The sequence below is a fragment of the Prunus dulcis genome, chromosome 3, assembly GCF_902201215.1.
Source record: "Prunus dulcis chromosome 3, ALMONDv2, whole genome shotgun sequence".
NCBI lineage: Eukaryota > Viridiplantae > Streptophyta > Magnoliopsida > Rosales > Rosaceae > Prunus > Prunus dulcis.
The window spans coordinates 5,600,853-5,622,948 of record NC_047652.1 but is presented as its reverse complement, the minus strand read 5'-3'; the positions used below and the strand labels follow the sequence as shown (position 1 = coordinate 5,622,948).

The following is a 22,096-nucleotide window of genomic DNA, read 5'->3' as shown; positions in this document are numbered from 1 at the left end:
AGTGGGGCCCTGCGCACCCAGACGGGCCAGAGCTGCAGCTGGTGTTGGGAGGGCAGCAGCTAGCTATAGCTACCATCCAAAGTTAGGAACAAGAATGGAAGTTCACGTGCTGGTTGTTGTGCAAAATACAAGAACAGTAATCACCAAAAGAATACAAAATTGGCTCATACATTCGGCACCAATATCCCATCACCTTCTTATTTTGTATCGACATTTCTCATTATTCTCGAGGTGATGTTGATTTTTTCCTCTTCTTACATCTCTTCTTACATCTTTTTCTTTTCCAACAATTAGGCAATCAAAGTTGTTGAATCTCCAAAATTCACAAAAAGTTTCATCTTCTTTTGGGGAGAAACAGTAGTTGTGTTGTATTTATCGACTATATTGCTGATCATATATTTTTATGGAAGTGAAACATGCTCATGTTCTAAATAGATAAGTCATATCTCCAAGTGCATATATGGCACAAAATAATGGCATTGTCGTCAAGTCGGTAGATATTCCTCATAGTTTTACCATGTCCATGCCCAAATTTTTAGAGAGAGAGAGAGAGAGAGAGAGAGAGAGAGAGAGAGTTTTGTTACGAGTCTCTTTCAATCTTGGGTGGTGTGTTATAATGAATTTTGTTCTCTATGCCAGAGAATGAGACGTTGCGTGTCATAGGCAAGGGATATTTCACTATCTCTCTCTCTCTCTCTCTCTCTCTCTCCTCCTCTCTTTCTCTCTCTCTCTTTTATCCATGCATCTTCCTCCTCACCCATCCATATCCAGCCATCCATCTTGCTCTTACACTACACTGGAGTACTATACTATGCCATTACTTAAATCCCAAGCCACCCACGTCCTTTTCTCTTGATCTTTCACTCAATTCAAGGGCATTATCGACATTTCAACCCCATGCCAGCACCAAAAATTACTTTCACTCTCTGTCATGTAAAGTGTAACTACATGAACCATATATAAACACACCACAACTGCCCCTTCCATTTACCCATTGCACCCCAAAAAAAAAGCAATGACGAAAAACCAAGACTTGCAAGAATCCGTCACTTTACCGGGAAAACCCTCCCCATTTGCAGCCGAATGCTGGTTCGATGACGCTTGTATCCTCGACATGGACTACTTTGTCAAAACCCTAGCCGGCATCAAAGCCAAAGGCGTACGTCCCGACCTCATCGGCTCCATAATCACCCACTACGCCTCCAAATGGCTCCCGGACCTCTCCGGAGAAGCCCTCTCCGACCAAAGAAGCCTAATTAGCTTACAGTCCTCCCCGGAATCCGTCACCGCCTTGTGGATGAGAAAACGCTTCTTCGTCGAAACCCTAGTCGGCGTCCTCCCCCCGGAGAAGGACTCCATCCCATGCAACTTCCTCCTCCGCCTCCTACGCACCGCCAACATGGTTGGGGTGGAGCCCACGTACCGCGCCGAGCTTGAAAAGAGGATATCGTGGCAGCTGGACCAAGCCTTGTTGAAGGAGCTCATGATACCTTCTTTTAGTCACACGTGCGGTACTTTGCTGGACGTTGAGCTTGTGATTAGGTTGGTGAAGAGGTTTGTGAACTTGGATGAGACTGCTAAGAGCGGAGCTGCCATGGTCAAGGTGGCAAAGCTTGTGGATTGTTATCTTGCTGAAGCCGCCATGGATGCATATTTGAGCTTGAATGAGTTTGCGGCGCTTGCTGGAGCTGTGCCTAGCCACGCCCGTGCCATGGATGATGGGTTGTACAGAGCCATTGATACTTATCTCAAAGTAAGGTCTATGGTATTTAATGGATTTAATTGCCTAATTAGTTGACAATTAATTGGGATAAATGTGAATTAATTAGGTAAAAAAATGTTGCAGCATGAGTGTACATATATTTTATTGAAAAGAACATGGTACATGAAGAAGACTTAAACTAAAGCAACAAGCGTAAATCTTATCATGTCGGTCCTGAGGTGAGGACATGGCTGTCTTGTCACCACCAGCAGAGATATCTGAGAGGGGTTTAGGTGGCTTCTCTCATAGGACTAGTAAATTGACATAAATGCCCTTTGTTTTGGGTAGGAAGTGGTCGGCCCTAAAGCTTTCTGCATTTGGTTTTTCTGTCGTTCAGTAGTGAGCGTGAGAAAAAAGGTGCATATTTGTATGATTGAATTATTTTTTTGGTCCAATTGAGGCATCCTACCCCTTACTCAGTATCAAACACTTTTATATTCTAACATTTAGAGCTTTTTAAGTGTAGGAAAAATGTTCTATCACTAAATTGTTCGATATGTTATATTATTGCAAAATTAGAAGGTGGATTCTTATTTAAATGTATGATTTAGACATAACATAACATTTTGTGTTATCAGATTGTAAAAAGAACCCCAATAAATTACTTATGGTATGCAACCTACAGAACTTGGGTTGATGTGAAACATGGATATCTAATTTAACCATTATTCAAAAGTTTAATATATAACTTCCATCGTGGCAGGCACATCCTGGAGTATCCAAGCAAGATCGAAAGAGTCTTTGTAGGCTAATCGACTGTCGAAAGCTCTCCCCAGAGGCATCTCTCCATGCTGCACAAAACGAACGCCTACCTGTCCGGGCAGTGATCCAAGTCCTCTTCTCAGAGCAAAACAAGCTTCACAGGCACATTGATTGGAGTGGCTCGTTCAGTGCCAGCACCAGAAGCCCAAACCCCTTTCTTGACGCCCCATCTTGGTCCCTCTCGAAGCGCGAAATGAATGCGATGCAAATGGAGATAAGGAAATTGAAAGAAGAGGTGCTCAGGCTTCAAAGCCAGTGCAGCTCCATGCAAGTGCAGGCAGAGAGGAAAGAGAAAAAGAAAGCTGGGATTTTCAAGTGGAGTAGGAATTTAGGGATAATGCCTTCGTTTAGGAGTGCGGGTGTGGTGAAGATTAATGAGGGTGGAGATGGGAATGTTGAGTATGGGAAACAAACGCCTATGGATATGAAGACCAGGTTGGTTAGAGCTAGAGCTACTCCAAAGTGGAGAAACTCTTTATCTTAGGGTAGAGGATTGATGGTAATTTTTTTTTTTTTTCCCTTCTTCTTTCTAATGTGTTGTTAAATGTGTTGTGACCTGAGAAGTAATAAAACTGATCAAAGTGATCTCTGATTAATAAGTTCATGTAACACATCTCATTCAACTCCGCTATGAAGGGAGGAAGGATCTGATTTAGGCATTGGATCTTCTGTCAAAGAAGTGTTTTTTGTCCAATTCAGTTCCCTGAATAAAAAATGTAAGGCAATAAGTGACTCCAATTAGAAGTCATTTCTTCCTCACAAGAATTTCAAGGCTAGAATATGTCAAAGTTAACATCTCATAAAGCTTGATGTCAAAATATTACTTTAAAATTTTTACTAAATATTAAATTGCCAGCGAAGCTATCAAATTCAAATTTAACATTTGCATTTAATATCTTCCTTTACAAATGCTAACTATCGTGCAAAGATAACGCTTTCTATCATTGGAGCTAACTCTTATTTATATAAATTTAAATTTCTCATGAAATTGGGGGTTAATAACTTTTTTCTCATCCTAATAACAAGTTGTCCTTGTGAGTAAACACATTTCAAATTTGACTTGTGCACCTCAACTTATTAGGATAACAATATCTTATTCATAAGAGCCAAACTAAAGTTGTTATAGTCAAAGTACATGTGGTGGTGTGTATCTCATCCTTGTTAGACTCGTGCTGCTTTTAAGCTCAGCTTAGTCAGTGACAATTGCAGCTTAACACTTGAAGATAACTTGCATAAAGATACTTTCCTGGTCTGTAATTTGTGTTAGTTTTGCATAAATTGTGGCAGTTTAAGTTAGTTAAACAGACAACAAAAAAGATAATATTTCTTGTCCATTAAAAAAAAAAAAACAGTCCCATTATCCATTAACCGTTAAACCTCATGCAAAACCCTGTGGGAAGACAATGCTCTCGGAGTTCAAAAATGGCAGTTTCAGCTCAAAGCTCTCAAATTCCTCACACCCAACACCTTCCCAATCCTCAATTGCCCAAGACCCACAAGCTCGAAACCCTTTGTTTCTCTCACAAGCTCCAAACCCACCAAATGTCCTTTAGAAAAACCCAAGAAATGACAGTCTGCAGCACCTCCTCTATCTCCACACAGAACCCGAACTCCGATTTGAACGAGCTTTGCCGCCATGGGAACCTTGAAAAAGCTCTGAAGCTCTTGGATTCAATGCAGGAGCTTCAAATTAAAGTGGAAGAAGATGCTTACATTGCTTTGGTTAGGCTGTGTGAGTGGAAGAGAACACACGAGGAAGGTGCTCGTGTGTACTCTTATGCATCGAATTCCACGACCCTTTTGAGTGTTAAGCTTGGTAATGCCTTGTTGAGCATGTTTGTGAGGTTTGGTAATTTGGTTGATGCTTGGTATGTGTTTGGGAGAATGGGGGAGAGGGACGTGTTTTCTTGGAATGTTTTGGTTGGTGGGTATGCGAAAGCTGGGTTCTTTGATGAGGCTTTGAATTTGTATCACAGAATGTTGTGGGTTGGGATTGTGCCTGATGTGTATACATTTCCTTGTGTTCTTAGGACTTGTGGGGGAGTCCCGGACTTGGCGAGGGGAAGGGAGATTCATGTACACGTGATTAGATTTGGCTTTGAGTCGGATGTTGATGTGGTTAATGCTTTGATTACAATGTATGTAAAATGTAGTGCCGTTGGTAGTGCACGGATGTTGTTTGATAGAATGCCTAGGAGGGATAGGATCTCGTGGAATGCTATGATTTCGGGGTATTTTGAAAATGGAGAATTTTTTGAAGGATTGAGATTGTTTCTCATGATGCATGAATCTTCAGTTTATCCGGATTTGATGACTATGACTAGCTTGATATCTGCTTGTGAGCTTCTTGGTGACTGTAAGTTAGGGAGGGAAATCCATGGTTTTGTCATGAGAACAGAGTTTGCGGAGGATGTTTCAGTGTGTAATGCTTTAATTCAGATGTATTCAATCATTGGGCATTTTGAGGAAGCAGAAAAAGTTTTTTCTAGAATGGAATATAAAGATGTGGTGTCATGGACATCGATGATTTCGTGTTATGGTAATAATGCACTGCCTGACAAGGCTGTGGAATCCTACAGAATGATGGAGCGAGAGGGTATCATGCCAGATGAAATAACCATAGCCAGTGTTCTATCTGCTTGCGCTTGTTTAGGGAATTTAGATATGGGTATGAAGCTTCATGAGCTTGCTTACAGAACTGGGTTCATATCATATGTGATAGTTGCCAATACGCTCATTGATATGTATTGTAAGTGTAAATGCGTTGATAAGGCTTTGGAAGTGTTCCATGGCATCCCAGGAAAGAATGTCATATCTTGGACTTCAATCATACTTGGCCTTCGGATCAATAATCGGTGCTTCGAGGCTTTGATTTTCTTTCGGCAAATGAAACTCAGTCTAAAACCAAATTCTGTTACCTTGGTTTCTGTCCTGTCTGCTTGTGCTAGAATAGGAGCTTTGATGTGTGGAAAGGAAATTCATGCCCATGCATTAAGGACTGGTGTAGCATTTGATGGTTATTTACCTAATGCGCTTCTAGACATGTATGTAAGGTGTGGAAGGATGGGATCTGCATGGAACCAGTTTAACTATAACAAAAAGGATGTTGCGGCATGGAATATCCTTCTAACTGGCTATGCACAGAGGGGGCAAGGAAGGCATGCCGTCGAGCTATTTAACCGTATGGTTGAGTCTCATGTAGATCCAGATGAGATCACATTTATTTCATTGTTATGTGCTTGTAGTAGGTCTGGCATGGTTGGCGAAGGTTTGGAGTATTTTAGAAGCATGAAACTTAATTATTCCATCACACCTAATCTCAAGCACTATGCTTGCATTGTTGATCTACTTGGTTGTGCTGGGCAATTGGATGATGCTCACGAGTTTATACGGAAGATGCCTATAAATCCAGATCCAGCTATATGGGGAGCCTTGTTGAATGCATGCATGATCCACAAGCAGGTTGAACTTGGTGAACTTGCAGCTCATCAAATTTTAAAAATGGATACAGAAGGTGTTGGGTATTATGTACTTATCTGTAATTTCTATGCTCAATGCGGTAAGTGGGAAGAAGTTGCAATAGTAAGAAAGATGATGAAGAAAAGGGGCCTGACTGTAGATCCTGGGTGCAGTTGGGTGGAAGTAAAGGGAAAGGTTCATGCTTTCCTAAGTGGTGATAATTTCCACCCTCAAATAAAGGAACTTAATGCAGTTATGGAGGGATTTTATGAGAAAATGAGATCACTGGGATTCAGAGAGCCCGAAAGCAGTCCTACAGATGAAGTTGAAGCTTTTAAAGCTGAGATTTTTTGTGGACACAGTGAGAGACTAGCAGTTGCATTTGGGCTCATTAATACAGCTCCTGGGATGCCAATATGGGTGACTAAGAACCTTTACATGTGCCAAAGCTGCCACAGTACTATCAAATTTATCTCTAAGGTTGTGCGTCGGGAGATTTCTGTAAGAGATACTGAAAAGTTTCACCATTTTAAGGATGGCTCCTGCACTTGTGGGGATGAAGGTTACTAGGGAAGCTCCAATAAATGAGCTGCCGAAGGAATACTTAATCTTAGAGAACGGTGGAGTAGAATTCAGAAATGACAACTTCTGGCTCATGCTAAACATCTAGTAGTGAGGCTGCAGATCGTTGATTATCTCCTTAATTTCAAAGTCTACTTAAATGCTAAGCAAATTGGCAGAACGATGATGTGCAACATATATCACAAGAGAGGAAGTAGCTACTTTTCTGCTCTGTCATTACAATCAACTGGAAAAAAAATGATTGGAATTTGTGAGGCCCTTTCAATAGAAATTTTGTTAGTACTATACTCCGCAGGGCATTGTTATCTCATAACAGTTGTTAGCATGGTGTAATTTTATCATACATGATTTCCTTGTAAAGTAAGTAATCGTTTATAAAATTGTAAATTACAAATACAGTGTCATGTCGGATCTTATCTTTCTCATCATTTTGCAACATAATTTATGCTTTATCACTACTATTTTGGAGCAACCTAATAAGCCTGAAATATACTAGCAGCCTAACAGATAATGTACTTATCTTTGCAATAAGCATAGATTACAAGCTTTGCCCATCTCCGATGGATACGAAGGTTGGAATGGACATGCAATGAATTTATTGGCATGTGAGAGTCCTATATTATTAATATCTCCATGGCCCTGTTTATCTCAAATGCAATAATAATTCTGAACTTGGATTTGTTTTCTGCAGATTTGGTGACTTCAATTCGACTTTCATGTATGGCCTAAAAACTAATTCAACTTCTGGAATTGTGCATGACATACGTAGTTTAACAGATCTATTCCATTTGACAGAGCTCCTGGTAATGTCTAATGTCTCGGTATCAATTCTGGTATTCTTGTTTTTTCATTCAATTCCTTGCAGAGGACATTTGAGATGAGTTTACAAACCAAGATCTTGCAAGAAACTTGAATAGGACCCTTCTTTAAGGAAATGGAGAACACAAATTTTAGCAGAGTGAAAGAAAAGGAAACTGAATATGTCTAGTAAAACAACAAGCTGTTATAGCGTCTCACACAAATCAATCTTATACACAAATCAAAGACAATTAAAGAATAGCCAAGCTTGACACAGTTATTCAAAGCTTAAGGCATGTTGCCTTTGCTTAGACTCTAATGGAAAAAATATATATATACCTAAGAAAAAAATTATAGTAAAAACAATGGAGAAGGAAAAGAATCAATACACATTTCCAATGATACATAAGTGGAACTGAACTTCTGTTCACAATTTCACTGCTTTCTTGATTGTCTTCATGGATGACTTTATAAAGTTGTTTTCTGTAGCATAGCTCTCCTCATCATCACTAGTTACCATGGGCTTCTTTCGCATGCAGTCAACACCCTTTTTCATGCCCAATATTATAGACGGAGACGATGGAATTCGTCGAAAGGCTCTGGCACTCTCAGACCTTGCAAGTTTTCTTTCCTTTCCATTACTCTGATCCCTTCTTTCCTTCCCTTCAAAACTCTTCCTGCTATCAACTCCCCTAACAGGAGTACCCAGTTCATGTGCATTGCCATCCTTCTCTTGGACAATTGACTGCCCCTTTTCATCATTAACCGGCACACCTTTTTTGACAACCGCTTCGGGACGCTTCAGATTCTTGACCTCCTGTGGATACTTCAAATTCATTTTTCTGATTATATCACCAGTTTTGTCTATTTCACTTTCATTTTCATTCTGAGGACCCAACTCTTCTGGAGAACCGTCTAACAGAATTTGAAGCCACTTCTCTACATTCCCCTTCCCACGCTGTTTCCTGCTTTCTTCATCCTCCTCAATATCTGGTTCTCGAAGGACAGGAAATTGAAATTTGTGATTCCTCTCTTCTATTTCCAGTGTCCTCATTTTATTCTCTATTAAGTTCTCATCCTCTAATGCATCAATGTACCTGGCCTTCTCCTCAAGGTTGTCAATAGACAATCGTTTTGTGGGTCTTTTCAGTTCCTCGTTTAGCTCTATTTGCGCATCTTCTTCACTCTGTGATAAAGCAGCATTAGATGCCTTCTGTTCTTCCTCTAGAAACACTCTTAGTTCCTTGTGTAAAACTCTTCTTGGCTTGCTTGCTGGTAGATAAAGAACTGACTTACTTTCTCTCTCCTCAGCTAAGGCATCATCCGTTCTTGATCTCTTCCTTGCTTGTTCCCACTCAGGCCTTATCTGTGTCTCAAGCTCATCTCTTTGTTTGTATTTTTTATGAAGTTCTTTCTCTGAGGCATCACATATTGCCTTTTGCGCCTCAAGTCTTGCCATGAGTGCACTACTTGCAGCCTGGTTCAGTCTCAACTGCTCTTTATAAATGACAGACCTTAAGCCAAAAAGCAAAAAAGGAAAAAGGTCAGTGAAGCAGTTTGAAAAAAAATTATATTAAGAAAAAATGACAAATCTTCTGCAAACAATCTTACTGGTGCATAGCATCTCGAATCATCTTTTCGAGTGTAGTCCTATATGATGATTGTGCCTCTGCTAGCCGCCGGCACTTCTCTGCTCTTCTCCTACGCTTTATCAATGTCAGTTCCAAGTTTTGAATGGTGAGCTTTTCCTCTTCGTTTTTTTGCCTCAATTCATTCACTTCATCATCCAGATTTTGTATCTCTCCCTGCATCTTTGCAGTTTGTTCTCTTTGTTTTAAGGAATCTCTTGCCACGACAATGGCTTGGTATGGGTTTGTAATGAAGTTCGGGTTCTCATTTTCGTTCGAAACAATATGATTCCCTTTTCTTGCAGCTAATACAATCCAAAAAAAAAAAACTTTATAACACCTGTCATTACTATACACATATACAAAAAAATGTTGAGTAGTTGTTATATAAGCACTGACCAATTGGAGGAGAGTATGGCTGTATCTGCTTATTGTAGTCCAGGGATTTCAAAACAGATGAAGAGCCATATGACTCCCTTCGAGATACCACAATGGCAGCCGGAGCTAGGCCCACATGCTCTTTAGATTCCACGTAATGTTGCGGAAAAGAATGAGAATCTACATTCTGTGAAGAATTGAGTTCCTCATTTTCACCGTCAGAGAAGAGAAATGAGAATGCTCTGTGCCTGGCAATGTTGTGAAAGGACACAATTTGTCACAAATCAATGTTTTTGAATAGAAAAGCAACTAAGCATAGAAATATGAAGTAAACCCACCTGAAATCTGAGTTGGAAGAAGCAAATATGGATAAGAACTGGTTCACTGATATACCCAACTGAAAATCCCACCATGGAATGAGAAATTCTAGCATATTATGCTTCTTCTTGCAGGCTTGCCACTGTAGTATCCTCAAATTGCTTGGGACAGTCAATCCTCCCCCTAGATTTTCAGCAAAAGACCACAGGTTACAAATGTGTGTGTGAGAGAGAGAGAGAGAGAGAGAGAGAGAGAGAGAGAAATTAGTGATGAGTCATATACTTGAGCAAGGAAACCAATGATCTATGTCCCAAGCAAGAGGAGAAGCAGAATCAGCATGGTAATACAGAACATTGCCATACGGATCGACTCGAATTACTGCAGGATCAAAGCCAGCATTCCTGAAATTCAACATAAGCAGAAACATTAAGAAAAAGAGTGTCATAATTGAATTCTCCAAGTTTGCTCATGTTGAAAGGTTTATGGAGCAAAATTAACAGGGTTACCCAAGGTGGTTGAGCTGCTTCCACAACAGACTAACAAAAATCTTGGGCCTGGTAGTAGGTTTTGCTTTCGGGTCGATAATGGGAAACATCTGCTCTAAATCTCTTGCTCTCAAATCCTGAAAACCAAATTATATCACAAAAACCAGCATTCACAGAATGAAAAACATTAAAGAAAGCCAATTACTGCAAACACATTTAAAAGCACCCAAAAAAAAAAAAAATTAATGCTGTTAGAACAAAACATGGGGCATCCAAGACATAGTTCAATTTCAATTACCACATTTCAAGTAAATCTGATGACCTTTCATAATTCCAGACAAAAACCCCCAAATTCTGGATGAAACCTATGACAATCCTATAAACGTTTATACGACAGATCTTCCAACCAATTATCAGAGAAACAAATAAATTGAACATAGTAATGTTTAATTCTCTGCACATATAACTTTCCTGAGCTGTCCAGTTTCAAAAACCCAAATCAGCTTATATGCTAAAGCCCAAATTTCAATTTTCTCCCTCTATTTCTTTCACTTTCCAGGGAAGCAAACAGAAAGTTAGAAACGATCATATCTCTTACCTCCTGTTGCTGCAGACAGTAAGGCATGAAAGTGAAAGGAGGGCCATGGCTGTAAGGTCCAGAACTGCGATCACGGCAGAGCTTCGCGTAGGCTTTTGGGTACCCAAGACCATCATCAATTGCCATTTCATCTGCTGTGAATGAGTAATCGAAAGCCATTGTTCTTCACTTGGATGCACGGAACAGAAACAGGGGAAGATATTGGTTTAGCTGAAGATACAAGTTAACGGTCACATTGGTTTTTTGGTGTTTTAAAAAGATTGAAGAGTTTCAAATTTGGGCTGACACGTGAGCAAAACGGTAGGGCGGTGGTGTAACGGCTAGATATGGCCTGGTCCACAGTGATTATGATAATTAAATCTTTATAGCAAAGTCTTGCCCACTTCCATCTATCTTGGATTTTATTTGATGAAAGTATTTTTGGACCTATTTGTTTTGGACATATGAATTTGATAGAAAGCTATCACCAATTCAATAACACAATGTTGATTATAATTCAAAATGGAAGTGGGTGGCAAAAGGAAGAAACAAACAACTTGACTTCGGTTGTATGGGTAAATACACTTAATCGCTCATATAATTGAAAAGAAAATAATTCCAGTCTTCGGTATGAAAATAATTTCAAACAATGCTTCATATTACAAGTAAAAGACTTGTGCTCCTTTAATCATGAACTTTTTTTTTTCCAAGTGATTAGGTGGAATACGTTGAATGGAAAACTTGAGGTTCAATTCTCTTTTTCAAATCAAAAGAAATAAAGAAGCAATCATTTCCTTCATCATTCTAAGTTTGAACAAACAAATAAACACACCCTTAAAAGCCGGCAGAAAGCCCCTTGTGTGCGCATCCAATATAATTGTTCCACAAGGCCCCACAAAAGTAAGGGGCATAGCTACTAGTATTCTTGTAATTAAGTAAAGATTAAAAAAGAGAGTAGGTAATTAAGTCCTTCAATTTGTGATGATATGGCTTATTAGTAAATTACAATGCTCGGATTAAAGTCAATTTTGTTAGTTAACATATTTCACTCAAGAGTTCCTAAGTGTTTTGCCCAAGCATTTGCTATTTTGGTATCTGTATTCAAACAATGTTCTCTAATACATAAATTTCATTTCTCTGGTTAACTTGTAGACCAACGTGATTTACTATTTATCATAGCTAATTCGTTGTTGAAAGTGTTTTTATAAAAAGTTCTTCTACTAGAAGACATGGTATGAATGCCGCGGATCTATGTGGAAGCGTTTTTATAAGAAACACTTCTACTCATGAGAAAAATTATCAGCTATTGATGAATAGTTGATTCTTTGATCCCTGCCAAAGATTGTTGGATGCAACCGGTGTTTCAATTGTCAAAATCTTTTTCTTGCTCACAAAAACGAACTCTATAGCTCATTTGAGCTAATTCTATAATATGATGATTCGAATTGTTCATTTTGTATAACCTCATTTAAGAATTATATCTTTAAGAAAAAAAAAATTCAAATATGATATTGTTAAGTCATTTGCAATGATCGTAATTATTTAAGTGTTTATCAATTTCATAATAAATAAAATTTTTGTAGCCAAATTTTCGTGTGCCTGGATTAGATGACCTGTAAAACTCATCAAGTATGACAAATGGACTCCATTAAAGGAAGATTTGCCAGATCTGACGTACGGACCATGCTTGGTCCAAGAAAGTCAAGAAAAGTGAAAGTGATGGTGAATTTAACCCATGTCTTGGAATCAAAGCTATAACCAAGCAAATAAATAGTTTTACTACCAACACTTCTTTCTCTAAAATTATAAAACATTTACACACATTATCCAAACAACTAAATGAGTAGATATCATCAAAGGGGAATTAATCTTTGGAGTACAACCATATAAATTATAATAATTGAAATCAAGTTCGGCTTTTCTCCCAAAACGTAGTGTTGTTCATCTCTATTGGATGGCCCCTCTTCCTAGTGTTTGTAAAATCAACATTGATGGTAGCAGAATTAATTTCTCTGGTCTTATTGGAATTGGTGGTTTGTTAAGAGACTCTTGTGGGAGTTGGATCAAGGGTTTCTCTGTGAATCTAGGCTATGGTTCCATCATTGAGGCTGGGTTATGGGGGCTTAATATGGCTTGGGATGCTAGTTTTCACATGGTGGAGATTGAGTGTGATGCTACTTTTGCTGTGGCTTTATTAAAAAGTCTTATTGTGTCAACACACCCTCTCTTTAGTATTATCAATTATTGCAAAATGAAGATTCATGAGGATTGGTGCTGCTTTGTGAAGCATATTTTCCATGAACAAAACTGTGCTGCGGATGCCCTGGCTGCGAAAAGTTATGATTTTGGTCCTCGCTTCCATGTGTTTTTGGAGGCTCCGGCTTTTCTTAATGCCATGTTAGCTGTTGATGTTTGAGGTGTTGCTAGACCTCGTCTAGTTTATGTTTAGTTTCTTTTTGGTTTGGGGCTTTAGCCCCCCTCTGTACCAAAATAAAATAAAATAAAAATAAGTTAATTTTCTTTTTCTTAAATTTTATTTTCAAATGCTGTTTTGGCAGCCTAAACGACCTCAAAAGCCCAAAACCCACCATATGTCACGGCTATGCCGTGAGTTTGACTTGTGGCATTGTTCCTTTTTCGAAAAGGTGTCATACGCCCCAATCGGAGCTCAAAAGCCAAATCTATAAATTCCTATTGCGTCCTTTTTCCATTTGTTCTACATAATTCATGTGTGTATTCAACATAAGATGTGTTTGTTAGGATTTATGGTTGTTGATGTACATTTTTTGGGATCAATGTTTGTAGTGTTTTATGGGTTTTGTATATTTTTTATGCTTTAATTTTTTTATTGATATGATAAAATTCATAGCTACACCACTCAAATGGAATCAGAAAATACACAATAAGTAAATGGAAAAGGGAAGAGAAAACAAGATTATAACGCTTGGAATGTGGGAGAGAGTAGAATGTTAGCTGACAGGACCCGCCTCAGAATTCCTCGGAAACTGGGAAGGACCCCGTCTTGTTGCTGACATCACCCCGATACCGAACCCACTTTCTAAAAACCGAGACTCTCTACCAAAATTTTAGCAGAGTCGCCCCTGTAAATTGAACAAACCCAACAAAATTCAACATGCATAACAATCACAAAATAATCCCAACCAGCAGCATGCTTTCAACATTTTACAGTAAACACCAAATGGCCTCTGACCTCACAAATAAAACCTAACATGGACAATAGCAGAGCAGCTACTGAATTTAGTTTACAAGGACAACCAGTTGAGTAAAAAGAAATTACTCGAAGTCTAATATAGTGATGACCAGGATTCGAGGTCTCGAACACGGCTTGAAATTCTCCTCTGAGCGACTACTGTATGAAGGGCGCAAAATAGAAAACATGTGAGTGGACAATTGCATTTAAAACAACATAATAACCCCACCGTGTAAAAATAATAGCCAAAGCATGCAGATTCATAACTCATATTTAATATTCAAAACCCTTAATCTTTGAAACACTTTAAAACCACAAACCACTCAATTCATAAACTTCATCCCCAAAATTATACTGCTCTTCCTAACCTACTACATGTACTCTAATTGGTTTACACTCACACCTATATACAGATATATATATATATACACACAATATACGCATCACACTACCTGGGTACTGGGGAAATAATCCAACCGGGGGATTGTTTGGCTAGCCTGCAGGATTTTCAGGTGCTATCCTGCGTCTAGGGATGAGCGGTCCAACCGGAGGTCGAAACTCCATAGCTCACACGCCTGAAATACCAACGCCACGTGTAGCTCCAATACTAAGTCCTACACACGCAGACTACATCATCACACACCGGAACTACCAACGCCATGTGTGATGATTCCAACCAATGTACATAGTCTTCCCATACGCCGGAACTACCAACGCCACGTATGGGAAGTGTCTCACACGCGGAACTACCAACGCCACGTGTGAGACTAATAATCAAGGGATGGTACTTACATAGTGTAATAATACATCTTCTCTCAACAACCCCACATACTCAAATCCTTCCACAATCTCACATCAACAACCCAAGTACCCCACATATAGACAATATAGATATAGTTTCCCAAAACTCATAAACACCACTGAAAATACTCAAATATGTTGACACCCACAATATATTGCCAAAATGCTATGATAACATCAAATTCCACAATCGAATTTATATTATTTCCCATATACCATTTAAAAACATATGCATAAATCTTTCATCAATAAAATCATGCGTATGATTGAAAACAAAGTCCACTCACAAATAGTCCCAAGCTGCCCGACCCTGAGAGGATCCCTCCTGCTGGGTATGAGTGGTCGAAGCACCTATTTCGAGATACAAACCCTTAATTAATATAAAATCACTTCGAAACGGAAATCACAAATTAAATACTTAAATCCCCAAGTTCCTAGTGCGTGCACGTTGAACGAAGTATTCTAAGGTCCATCTACGCGTTAGGAAATATGTCTTGAAAGTTTGATTAGAAAAGGACGGTTATCGTAAACCACAACTTTAAATTATGAAATCAGAACATCCGGCTCCGATTCACGACCCACGCGCCGTCACACACGCCGCCAGCGCATGGGTGTGAAGAGTAATTTTTGGCGACGGAAAAACTCCACACCACCGCTCACCCTTCCTAGATACTACTCGAGGCAAGGATCACTTTATTCAACTACGGGGAGGTCCAAATCGGATGGCAACTGGCCGGAATTTCACTTTGAAATTTGGCCTAAACCTAGGTTTCAAAATCAGTATCCTAGACAGCAAATCGATCCAAACCTATGCAACAGACAGCTAGAGCTCGGAAAATAGATGAGAAACCATACCTCACCCGTCGGAATTGGTGGTCGAAGGAGAGAGATCGAGCGGTGAGAAATTCTGTCAAAATCGGCTCGTTTTCGATGAATTCCGGCGAGCACAGTGGACAGTGATGGCTAAGACTGGTCGGGAAAGGATGAGAGAGAGGTGGCGGTTCAAACGAGACCGGTCTCGAGGCCGGTCGTTGACTGTGGCGTCGGTGGTAGTCTTGGAGGGTGGCGACTGTGAGAAAAAAGAAGGGGAGGGGGCTGTTCGCGATGGGGAAAGAGTGAGAGAGTGAGAAAGAAAGAAAGAGAAATCAGATTTTTACCCAAACTCTTTTCGAAATATTTACAAGTTTGACATTGAACTTATTTTCTTTGTTGTTTCTTCGTTACAACTCCGATTCAAACCTACTATGTGTCTACGGATTCGTCTTAGCACGACCTACCCAAAAATACCACTCATTGTCCCAAAATCCTTCCATATAAGAAAATGACCAAATTACCCTTACTCTAAGGGTAAATTCGTAATTTCACTTAAATAAATTAAACAATTAATTAAATTTGTAGTCGGGTTGTTACAAATGTTGTTGCAACTCATGGTTGATGCTACATCCCTTGGATGGGGTGATGCTAATGGAATGCTAAGCAAGGCAACTGTAGAAACCAAAATACTCCCGTGGATGGCGTGAGCAGCAGAGTCATATGTGGGATGCCATTAAGGAGACCCCAAGTTTGGATGAACATGCAGGTTATAAAGCGCTTTCTTTGTTGAATACTAACACAAAAAAAGATGCATTTTTGAAAATATCCCTAGAGGAGCACTCAAATTGGATATCCTACAATTTGGAATGAGTGGTTTTTTTGAGAATTTTTGGGAATGACTAGTTTGTTTGGAATGATTGGTTTTTGGGATTGTTTTTTGGTTGATAATGCATCAGGATATTTGGACTATAATTTCTTTATCAAACATTGTTGTTTATGTTTAAATACTCTATTGGTTATTAAATAATTGATGATGAATTCATCAACTTTTTTGCTTTTCTGAATCATTTATTTCTTTTGAAAATCTGAAATTTATTATTAATTGCAATTTGTTATTAGCTCCAATGCATATGTGTGACTTGTAATTTGGTTTTTTTATTTCATGTTGTTTAAAATTTTATGTCATGTTGTTCAACTAACATCAGTGTAATCTTAAGAAAGTTTATTAAAAAATATGTTAAAGAAATTATATAAGTCTGTAATAAAAGCCATACAAATCTTAAGAAAGTTTATTAAAAAATTATATAGAAGTCTTCTGAAAGTCTATCAAGTTCTATGAAATCTGGCATTTAAACAAAATCTTTTTAAACGCTCTAAAATCTTAATTGAATACACCCCTAAATTGCAGAGGTAGGTACTTAAAACGATAAACTTGGGAACCAAACATTTTGAAATTTTTTTGAAAAAATTGGTTTTGGCTTGAACTAGCTAGTTCAATTCTTGATTTTTGTAACTTAAGAACTGAAGTGGACCGGTTATGTGATATCATTATCAGCCCATATATTGATATATCACGGTCTCAACCTCCCTCATATCCCTCACAATCTAACAACCTCCATTCACACCTCCAACGTCGTCATCTTTTTGCAAATCATGTTCATTGCCTTAACGACTCTCTCAAGAGTCGTATTCATTGCCTTAGCCTTGTGCAAATGTCACTAAAAAGAATCGTGTACGACTCCATTTATAACGTCTAGTTAGTTTGGCTTCTTCACTATTATTGTACAATATCTTTGAGGGAAAGACAACAATGCCAGGTACCACATGAACATCAAAACTCTATATCATCTGACAAAAGTGGGGAATAAAATAGATAAAAAAATTTTAAAATTTTTTTATATATACACTAATCAAATTTGAATATCCAATTCCTTGATTAAAAGAAACAAGGATCAAGTAAAGTCTCAATAAAAATTTCCTCTTTTTAATTTATTTTTATTTTTATACAAACGATATTGAAGACAAGGATTTCGAACACAGAATTTTGGAGTGGATAATCACTCTTAACCGTTTGAGCTAAAAACCGCTTGCTTTAAATTTTCATTAGATACATGCTTTTAATAATAATAATTAGAAAGAGGACTAATATATAATTTTTCTTTCTTTTATATCCGAATATTTTTGTTATTATTGTTTTACAGGATTAAGAACTTAATAGTGGCCTAAACCCATTCGTAAACAGGTTATTTTGGTGGCTAATCCTAATCATACTCATTTATTTAGGTATGCCAATAAATTTTTAATAATAAAGTACTCTCAACTTATTCATCACTTTAATGAAATTGGACGGATTCCATCATAGATGCTCGGAACTTCTGCATTTAGAATACGTGCATTTATCTGTATTTTGTGAAATCTATCCGAACCTCCACATTTAGGATCCGTGCATTTACCTGCATTTCGTGAAACTAGTCACTCACAAAAGCCTTAATAGAAGACAGTACGTACTAGTGCAAAGGCAGTGAAAAACTCTCTGATACTTGTAAGTTCTTGTCAAATCGATATCACAAATGCCTTAAGAAGGAAGATTGTGCAAGTGGAGTCTGCCTTTGGAGAGGGACTTCTCTAGTTGCAAATTCTCCACCCATGCAGTGATTAGGAGAGAGATAAAGAGAGGGCGCACCATATCAAGGATAAGGAACCATTTCTCCTCCTTTTGGCCTTTTCTTGAAAATTTATTGCTATAGATTAGCCTAATGACATCCTCAATTAGTGTAGTTGTTTGCTAAGTAACCCGCCGCACAATAACCTTGTAAGGATCATTAGTACTGATTCTATGAAGGCAAATGTTAGTATCTGGTAGCGCGTAAATGAGGCCAAAACTAGATGAAAAATTGTCACGTCATTTAGTAAACAACTTAAGTGAAAGTATGTAGCACTACTCATATTGATCACTTGGTTTAATCTCTTTGTAAGTTAAATTTTGGCTAAAGCAATAGTATTTTTATTTTCTTATGAAAAGTTTTAGTTTTTCTTTTTAATACAAGTGATAATCTATTTCAAATTAATCTAATTTACGAGAAAGTAAATTTGAACTCGAGTGCAAGAGGCAACTCCACATCTGCAGAAAAATTCTACTTTTAGTTCTAAAAATCATATCCGACTTCCAAAGTCCTTGTTATTTAGGATCAAATGAACATAGTAGTAGACTTCCTAGTTCCTAGGATAAAATTCAGCATGCACCACTATTGGACATTTCAAATTTTCATATATATTTAGTTTGCATTGATATTTTGTATACACCACCAAATTAAAGTAACTACACTCATAACACTACTATCTCCCTCCCCTCCCCCTGCCCCCCTCCTCCCCAACTCCACCATGGAAGAAGAAGCCCCCTCACTCTCCACCACAAGCCCTCTCCTCCTCCACGAGCGGTGTCGCCACCACCTCCGCCTCAAAACCACGCTCTGCGCCGAGCTCTCCGGCGCAGTGGGTGACCTCGGCACCTACATCCCCATCATCCTGGCCCTCACCCTCGTCTCCCACCTCGACCTCAGCACCACCCTCATCTTCACCGCCCTCTATAACTTCACCACCGGCCTCCTCTTCGGCATCCCCATGCCCGTCCAGCCCATGAAGTCCATCGCTGCCGTCGCAATCTCCGAGTCCCCCCACCTCTCCCTCCCACAAATCGCCGCCGCTGGTCTGTCCACCGCCGGGGTCCTCCTCCTCCTCGGGGCCACCGGCCTCATGTCCTTCCTCTACCGCTTCCTCCCCTTCCCCGTCGTCCGCGGCGTCCAGCTCTCTCAAGGCCTCTCCTTTGCCTTCACCGCCGTTAAGTACATTCGCTTCAATCAAGACCTCGCCGCCTCCAAATCCACCTCCCCTCGGCCCTGGCTCGGCCTCGATGGCCTCCTCCTCGCGCTCTCTTCCCTTCTCTTCATCGTCCTCGCCACCGGAGCCGGCGACAACGATCACACTCACAATCCCAGCACTGAAAACACAATCAATCGTCGCCGATCACCAAGACTTAATCAACGGCTGAAAGTTTTATCCCAAATTCCTGCAGCTCTCGTAGTTTTCTTATTTGGGCTGATTTTGTGCTTTTTCCGCGACATTTCAATCTTGGGCGATCTCAAATTTGGGCCCTCTAAGATAACCTTGTTGAAGATTACATGGGAAGATTGGAAAATTGGGTTTGTTCGCGGAGCAATTCCCCAAATCCCACTGTCAATCTTAAACTCTGTGATCGCCGTCTGCAAATTATCCGGCGATCTGTTCCCAGACAGGGAGGCGTCAGCGAGGACGGTTTCGATCAGCGTAGGGGTCATGAACTTCGTCGGGTGCTGGTTCGGGGCAATGCCTGTATGCCATGGAGCTGGAGGGCTTGCTGGGCAGTACAGATTTGGAGGGAGGAGCGGGGCTTCGGTTGTGTTTTTGGGGATTGGGAAGTTGGTTTTGGCTCTGCTGTTTGGGAACTCATTTGTGAGTGTTCTGAACCAGTTTCCGATTGGGATTCTTGGGGTGCTCTTGCTTTTTGCTGGGATTGAATTGGCCATGGCTTCGAAAGATATGAATTCAAAGGAAGAGTCTTTTGTGATGTTGGTTTGTGCTGCGGTTTCTTTGACTGGTTCTAGCTCTGCGTTGGGTTTTGGGTGTGGGATTTTGTTGTTTTTGTTGCTCAAATTGAGGGAGTTGGAGTTTTCTAGAGTTGGGTTTCTGAAATCTAGGTCAGAAGAATCATCCAAAGATGATGAAGCTACTAGCTTGATCCCTTGAGGTTTTGGGTTGGCCTGTTTTTGGTTCAAGTTGAAGGTGCTTGCTTGCTTGGTGGTAGTTCGTGCAAACACTGCAATGAGAGTTGGTTGCAGTTTTGGATTTTCCCTCCACAGTGCAAGACCAATAATGGAGCCCTTTTAATTTCCTATGTCATGGAATATATGCACTATAGTTTTTGGGTTTTGTTTCTTCTGGACTTTTTTACAATTACAAGCTAAATGTATTATGTTCTTTATTGTGCAGATATAAAATTACAATGATACAATAAAAAAGAGAAGATGTAATCATGTAAAGCCTATATGAGATATGAGATCAGCATAGCTTTTACATTAGTGCTATTTCTCTTCTCAATCTTGAAAGTGGTTCCAAAACTTGAATCCCTTCTTTAATTATCCACACACAAAAAATCGAAGGTTAATCCGATCTAACACTTAAGCATTTCTGCATGATTTTAGTTGTCATGCGAATTAAATAACCCCGAGTCTCCTAAATTAACTGTGATAGATGTGTTCTAGTGAACAATGGTGCCTAAAAATATTCATAATATTTACGTTATTTTTTTTGTCCTTTTCCTTTTGGTTTGAATTGAATAATATGACATATTGGGGGAACAAGGTGGTCAAGTGTGACAATATGTAAAATTTAGGTGGTTTATTGTAGTATCAAAAGCAACAAATAATTGTTCAAAAGAAATAAAAATAATTAAAGGGTGCTTAATTTCCCACTCATCTTTTGTCTATTTATACTCCTTCTGTTTTAAAAAAAATACTTTTTCCTATAATATACAATTTCCAAAAGAGAAGTGAGAACATATAATTTCCAACAAAAGATTCATCCAAAAGAGGAGTGATAACATGAGGAGTGATAACATACAATTTTCAACAAAAGATTCATCCAAAAGAGGAGTGATAACATACAATTTTCAACAAAAGGAGTGTAAGTGGATAAATGAGGAGTGGGAAAATAAGCTTATGTAATTAAATTGAATTTGTTTAATCTATATATATATATATAAAGCAAAATGCAGAGAATGGTGAAACATTCAAAATACCAGAAAATGCTATTGGTTAATCTAAACATTAAAAATTGAAATTATTAATTAAATGAGGATAATATGGTAAATTCACACTTTTTCATATTAAAAAAAATTAAAATTTAAAGAAAAATTAGATAATGGATCCTATATTTATGGAACACAACTATCCATTATTTTTTTTAATTCTAAAATAAATTTTTTTTTAAAAAGAAAAAAAAGAAAAAAAGGCCTTTCACAAGCGCGGAAGAGCATACGGAGAGGCTAGCAATAGTAAAATAAGAAAGTTTAAAAGGTTAGCAACAAAGTTTGAAACATGAGAAGTACACATTTGAAAACTTGCTACTTGGGTCGGAGAGATCTAGGAGGATTCTAAGGGCCTGTATGGTAACGTTTTTTATAAACATTTTTGTAATACATTTTTGAAAAATGAAAATGAGAAACGAATTTGAATTTTCAAGATCTGAAAATGCCGATAGCTTAATTATAAAACAATTTCAAAAAACAAAAACACTGAAAACATATCGGGTAACATAAACAATGAATGTGTGACTTCTTTCAACTTTTGTTGTATATTATTTTCATTAAAATGCATCATGTAGTCAACTTGTGAGTCATTTTTAAAATTTATTTTGTCTTATCCATGAAAAAAATATATAATTCAACAAATAGAATAAAATTATGTTGTTTAAAATTCTTTTTAAAAA

General features: G+C 38.6%; 4 protein-coding genes across 4 annotated transcripts; 3 read left to right on the top strand and 1 right to left on the bottom strand.

Moving 5' to 3' along the window:
• The first annotated feature begins 757 nt into the window (after nucleotides 1-757).
• LOC117622559 (root phototropism protein 3) lies at nucleotides 758-3,197 on the top strand. Its single transcript, XM_034353286.1, has 2 exons — nucleotides 758-1,753; nucleotides 2,466-3,197. Exons 1-2 carry the CDS (start codon nucleotides 1,016-1,018, stop codon nucleotides 3,006-3,008), a joined length of 1,281 nt encoding a protein of 426 aa, XP_034209177.1. The 5' UTR covers nucleotides 758-1,015; the 3' UTR covers nucleotides 3,009-3,197.
• A 652-nt stretch (nucleotides 3,198-3,849) lies between these two features.
• Nucleotides 3,850-7,023, top strand: LOC117622407 (pentatricopeptide repeat-containing protein At1g15510, chloroplastic). The gene has a single exon (XM_034353069.1). The coding sequence runs from the start codon at nucleotides 3,905-3,907 to the stop codon at nucleotides 6,551-6,553; it is 2,649 nt and encodes an 882-aa protein (XP_034208960.1). The 5' UTR covers nucleotides 3,850-3,904; the 3' UTR covers nucleotides 6,554-7,023.
• Nucleotides 7,024-7,550: 527 nt separating this feature from the next.
• LOC117620538 (titin homolog) lies at nucleotides 7,551-11,036 on the bottom strand. Its single transcript, XM_034350628.1, has 7 exons — nucleotides 10,771-11,036; nucleotides 10,194-10,309; nucleotides 9,970-10,088; nucleotides 9,708-9,870; nucleotides 9,391-9,617; nucleotides 8,975-9,296; nucleotides 7,551-8,877 (listed from the first exon to the last, which is right to left on the bottom strand). The coding sequence occupies exons 1-7, from the start codon at nucleotides 10,927-10,929 to the stop codon at nucleotides 7,791-7,793; spliced, it is 2,193 nt and encodes a 730-aa protein (XP_034206519.1). The 5' UTR covers nucleotides 10,930-11,036; the 3' UTR covers nucleotides 7,551-7,790.
• Nucleotides 11,037-18,789: 7,753 nt separating this feature from the next.
• LOC117620528 (molybdate transporter 2) lies at nucleotides 18,790-20,643 on the top strand. Its single transcript, XM_034350609.1, has one exon. The coding sequence runs from the start codon at nucleotides 18,956-18,958 to the stop codon at nucleotides 20,354-20,356; it is 1,401 nt and encodes a 466-aa protein (XP_034206500.1). The 5' UTR covers nucleotides 18,790-18,955; the 3' UTR covers nucleotides 20,357-20,643.
• The last annotated feature ends 1,453 nt before the right edge of the window (nucleotides 20,644-22,096 follow it).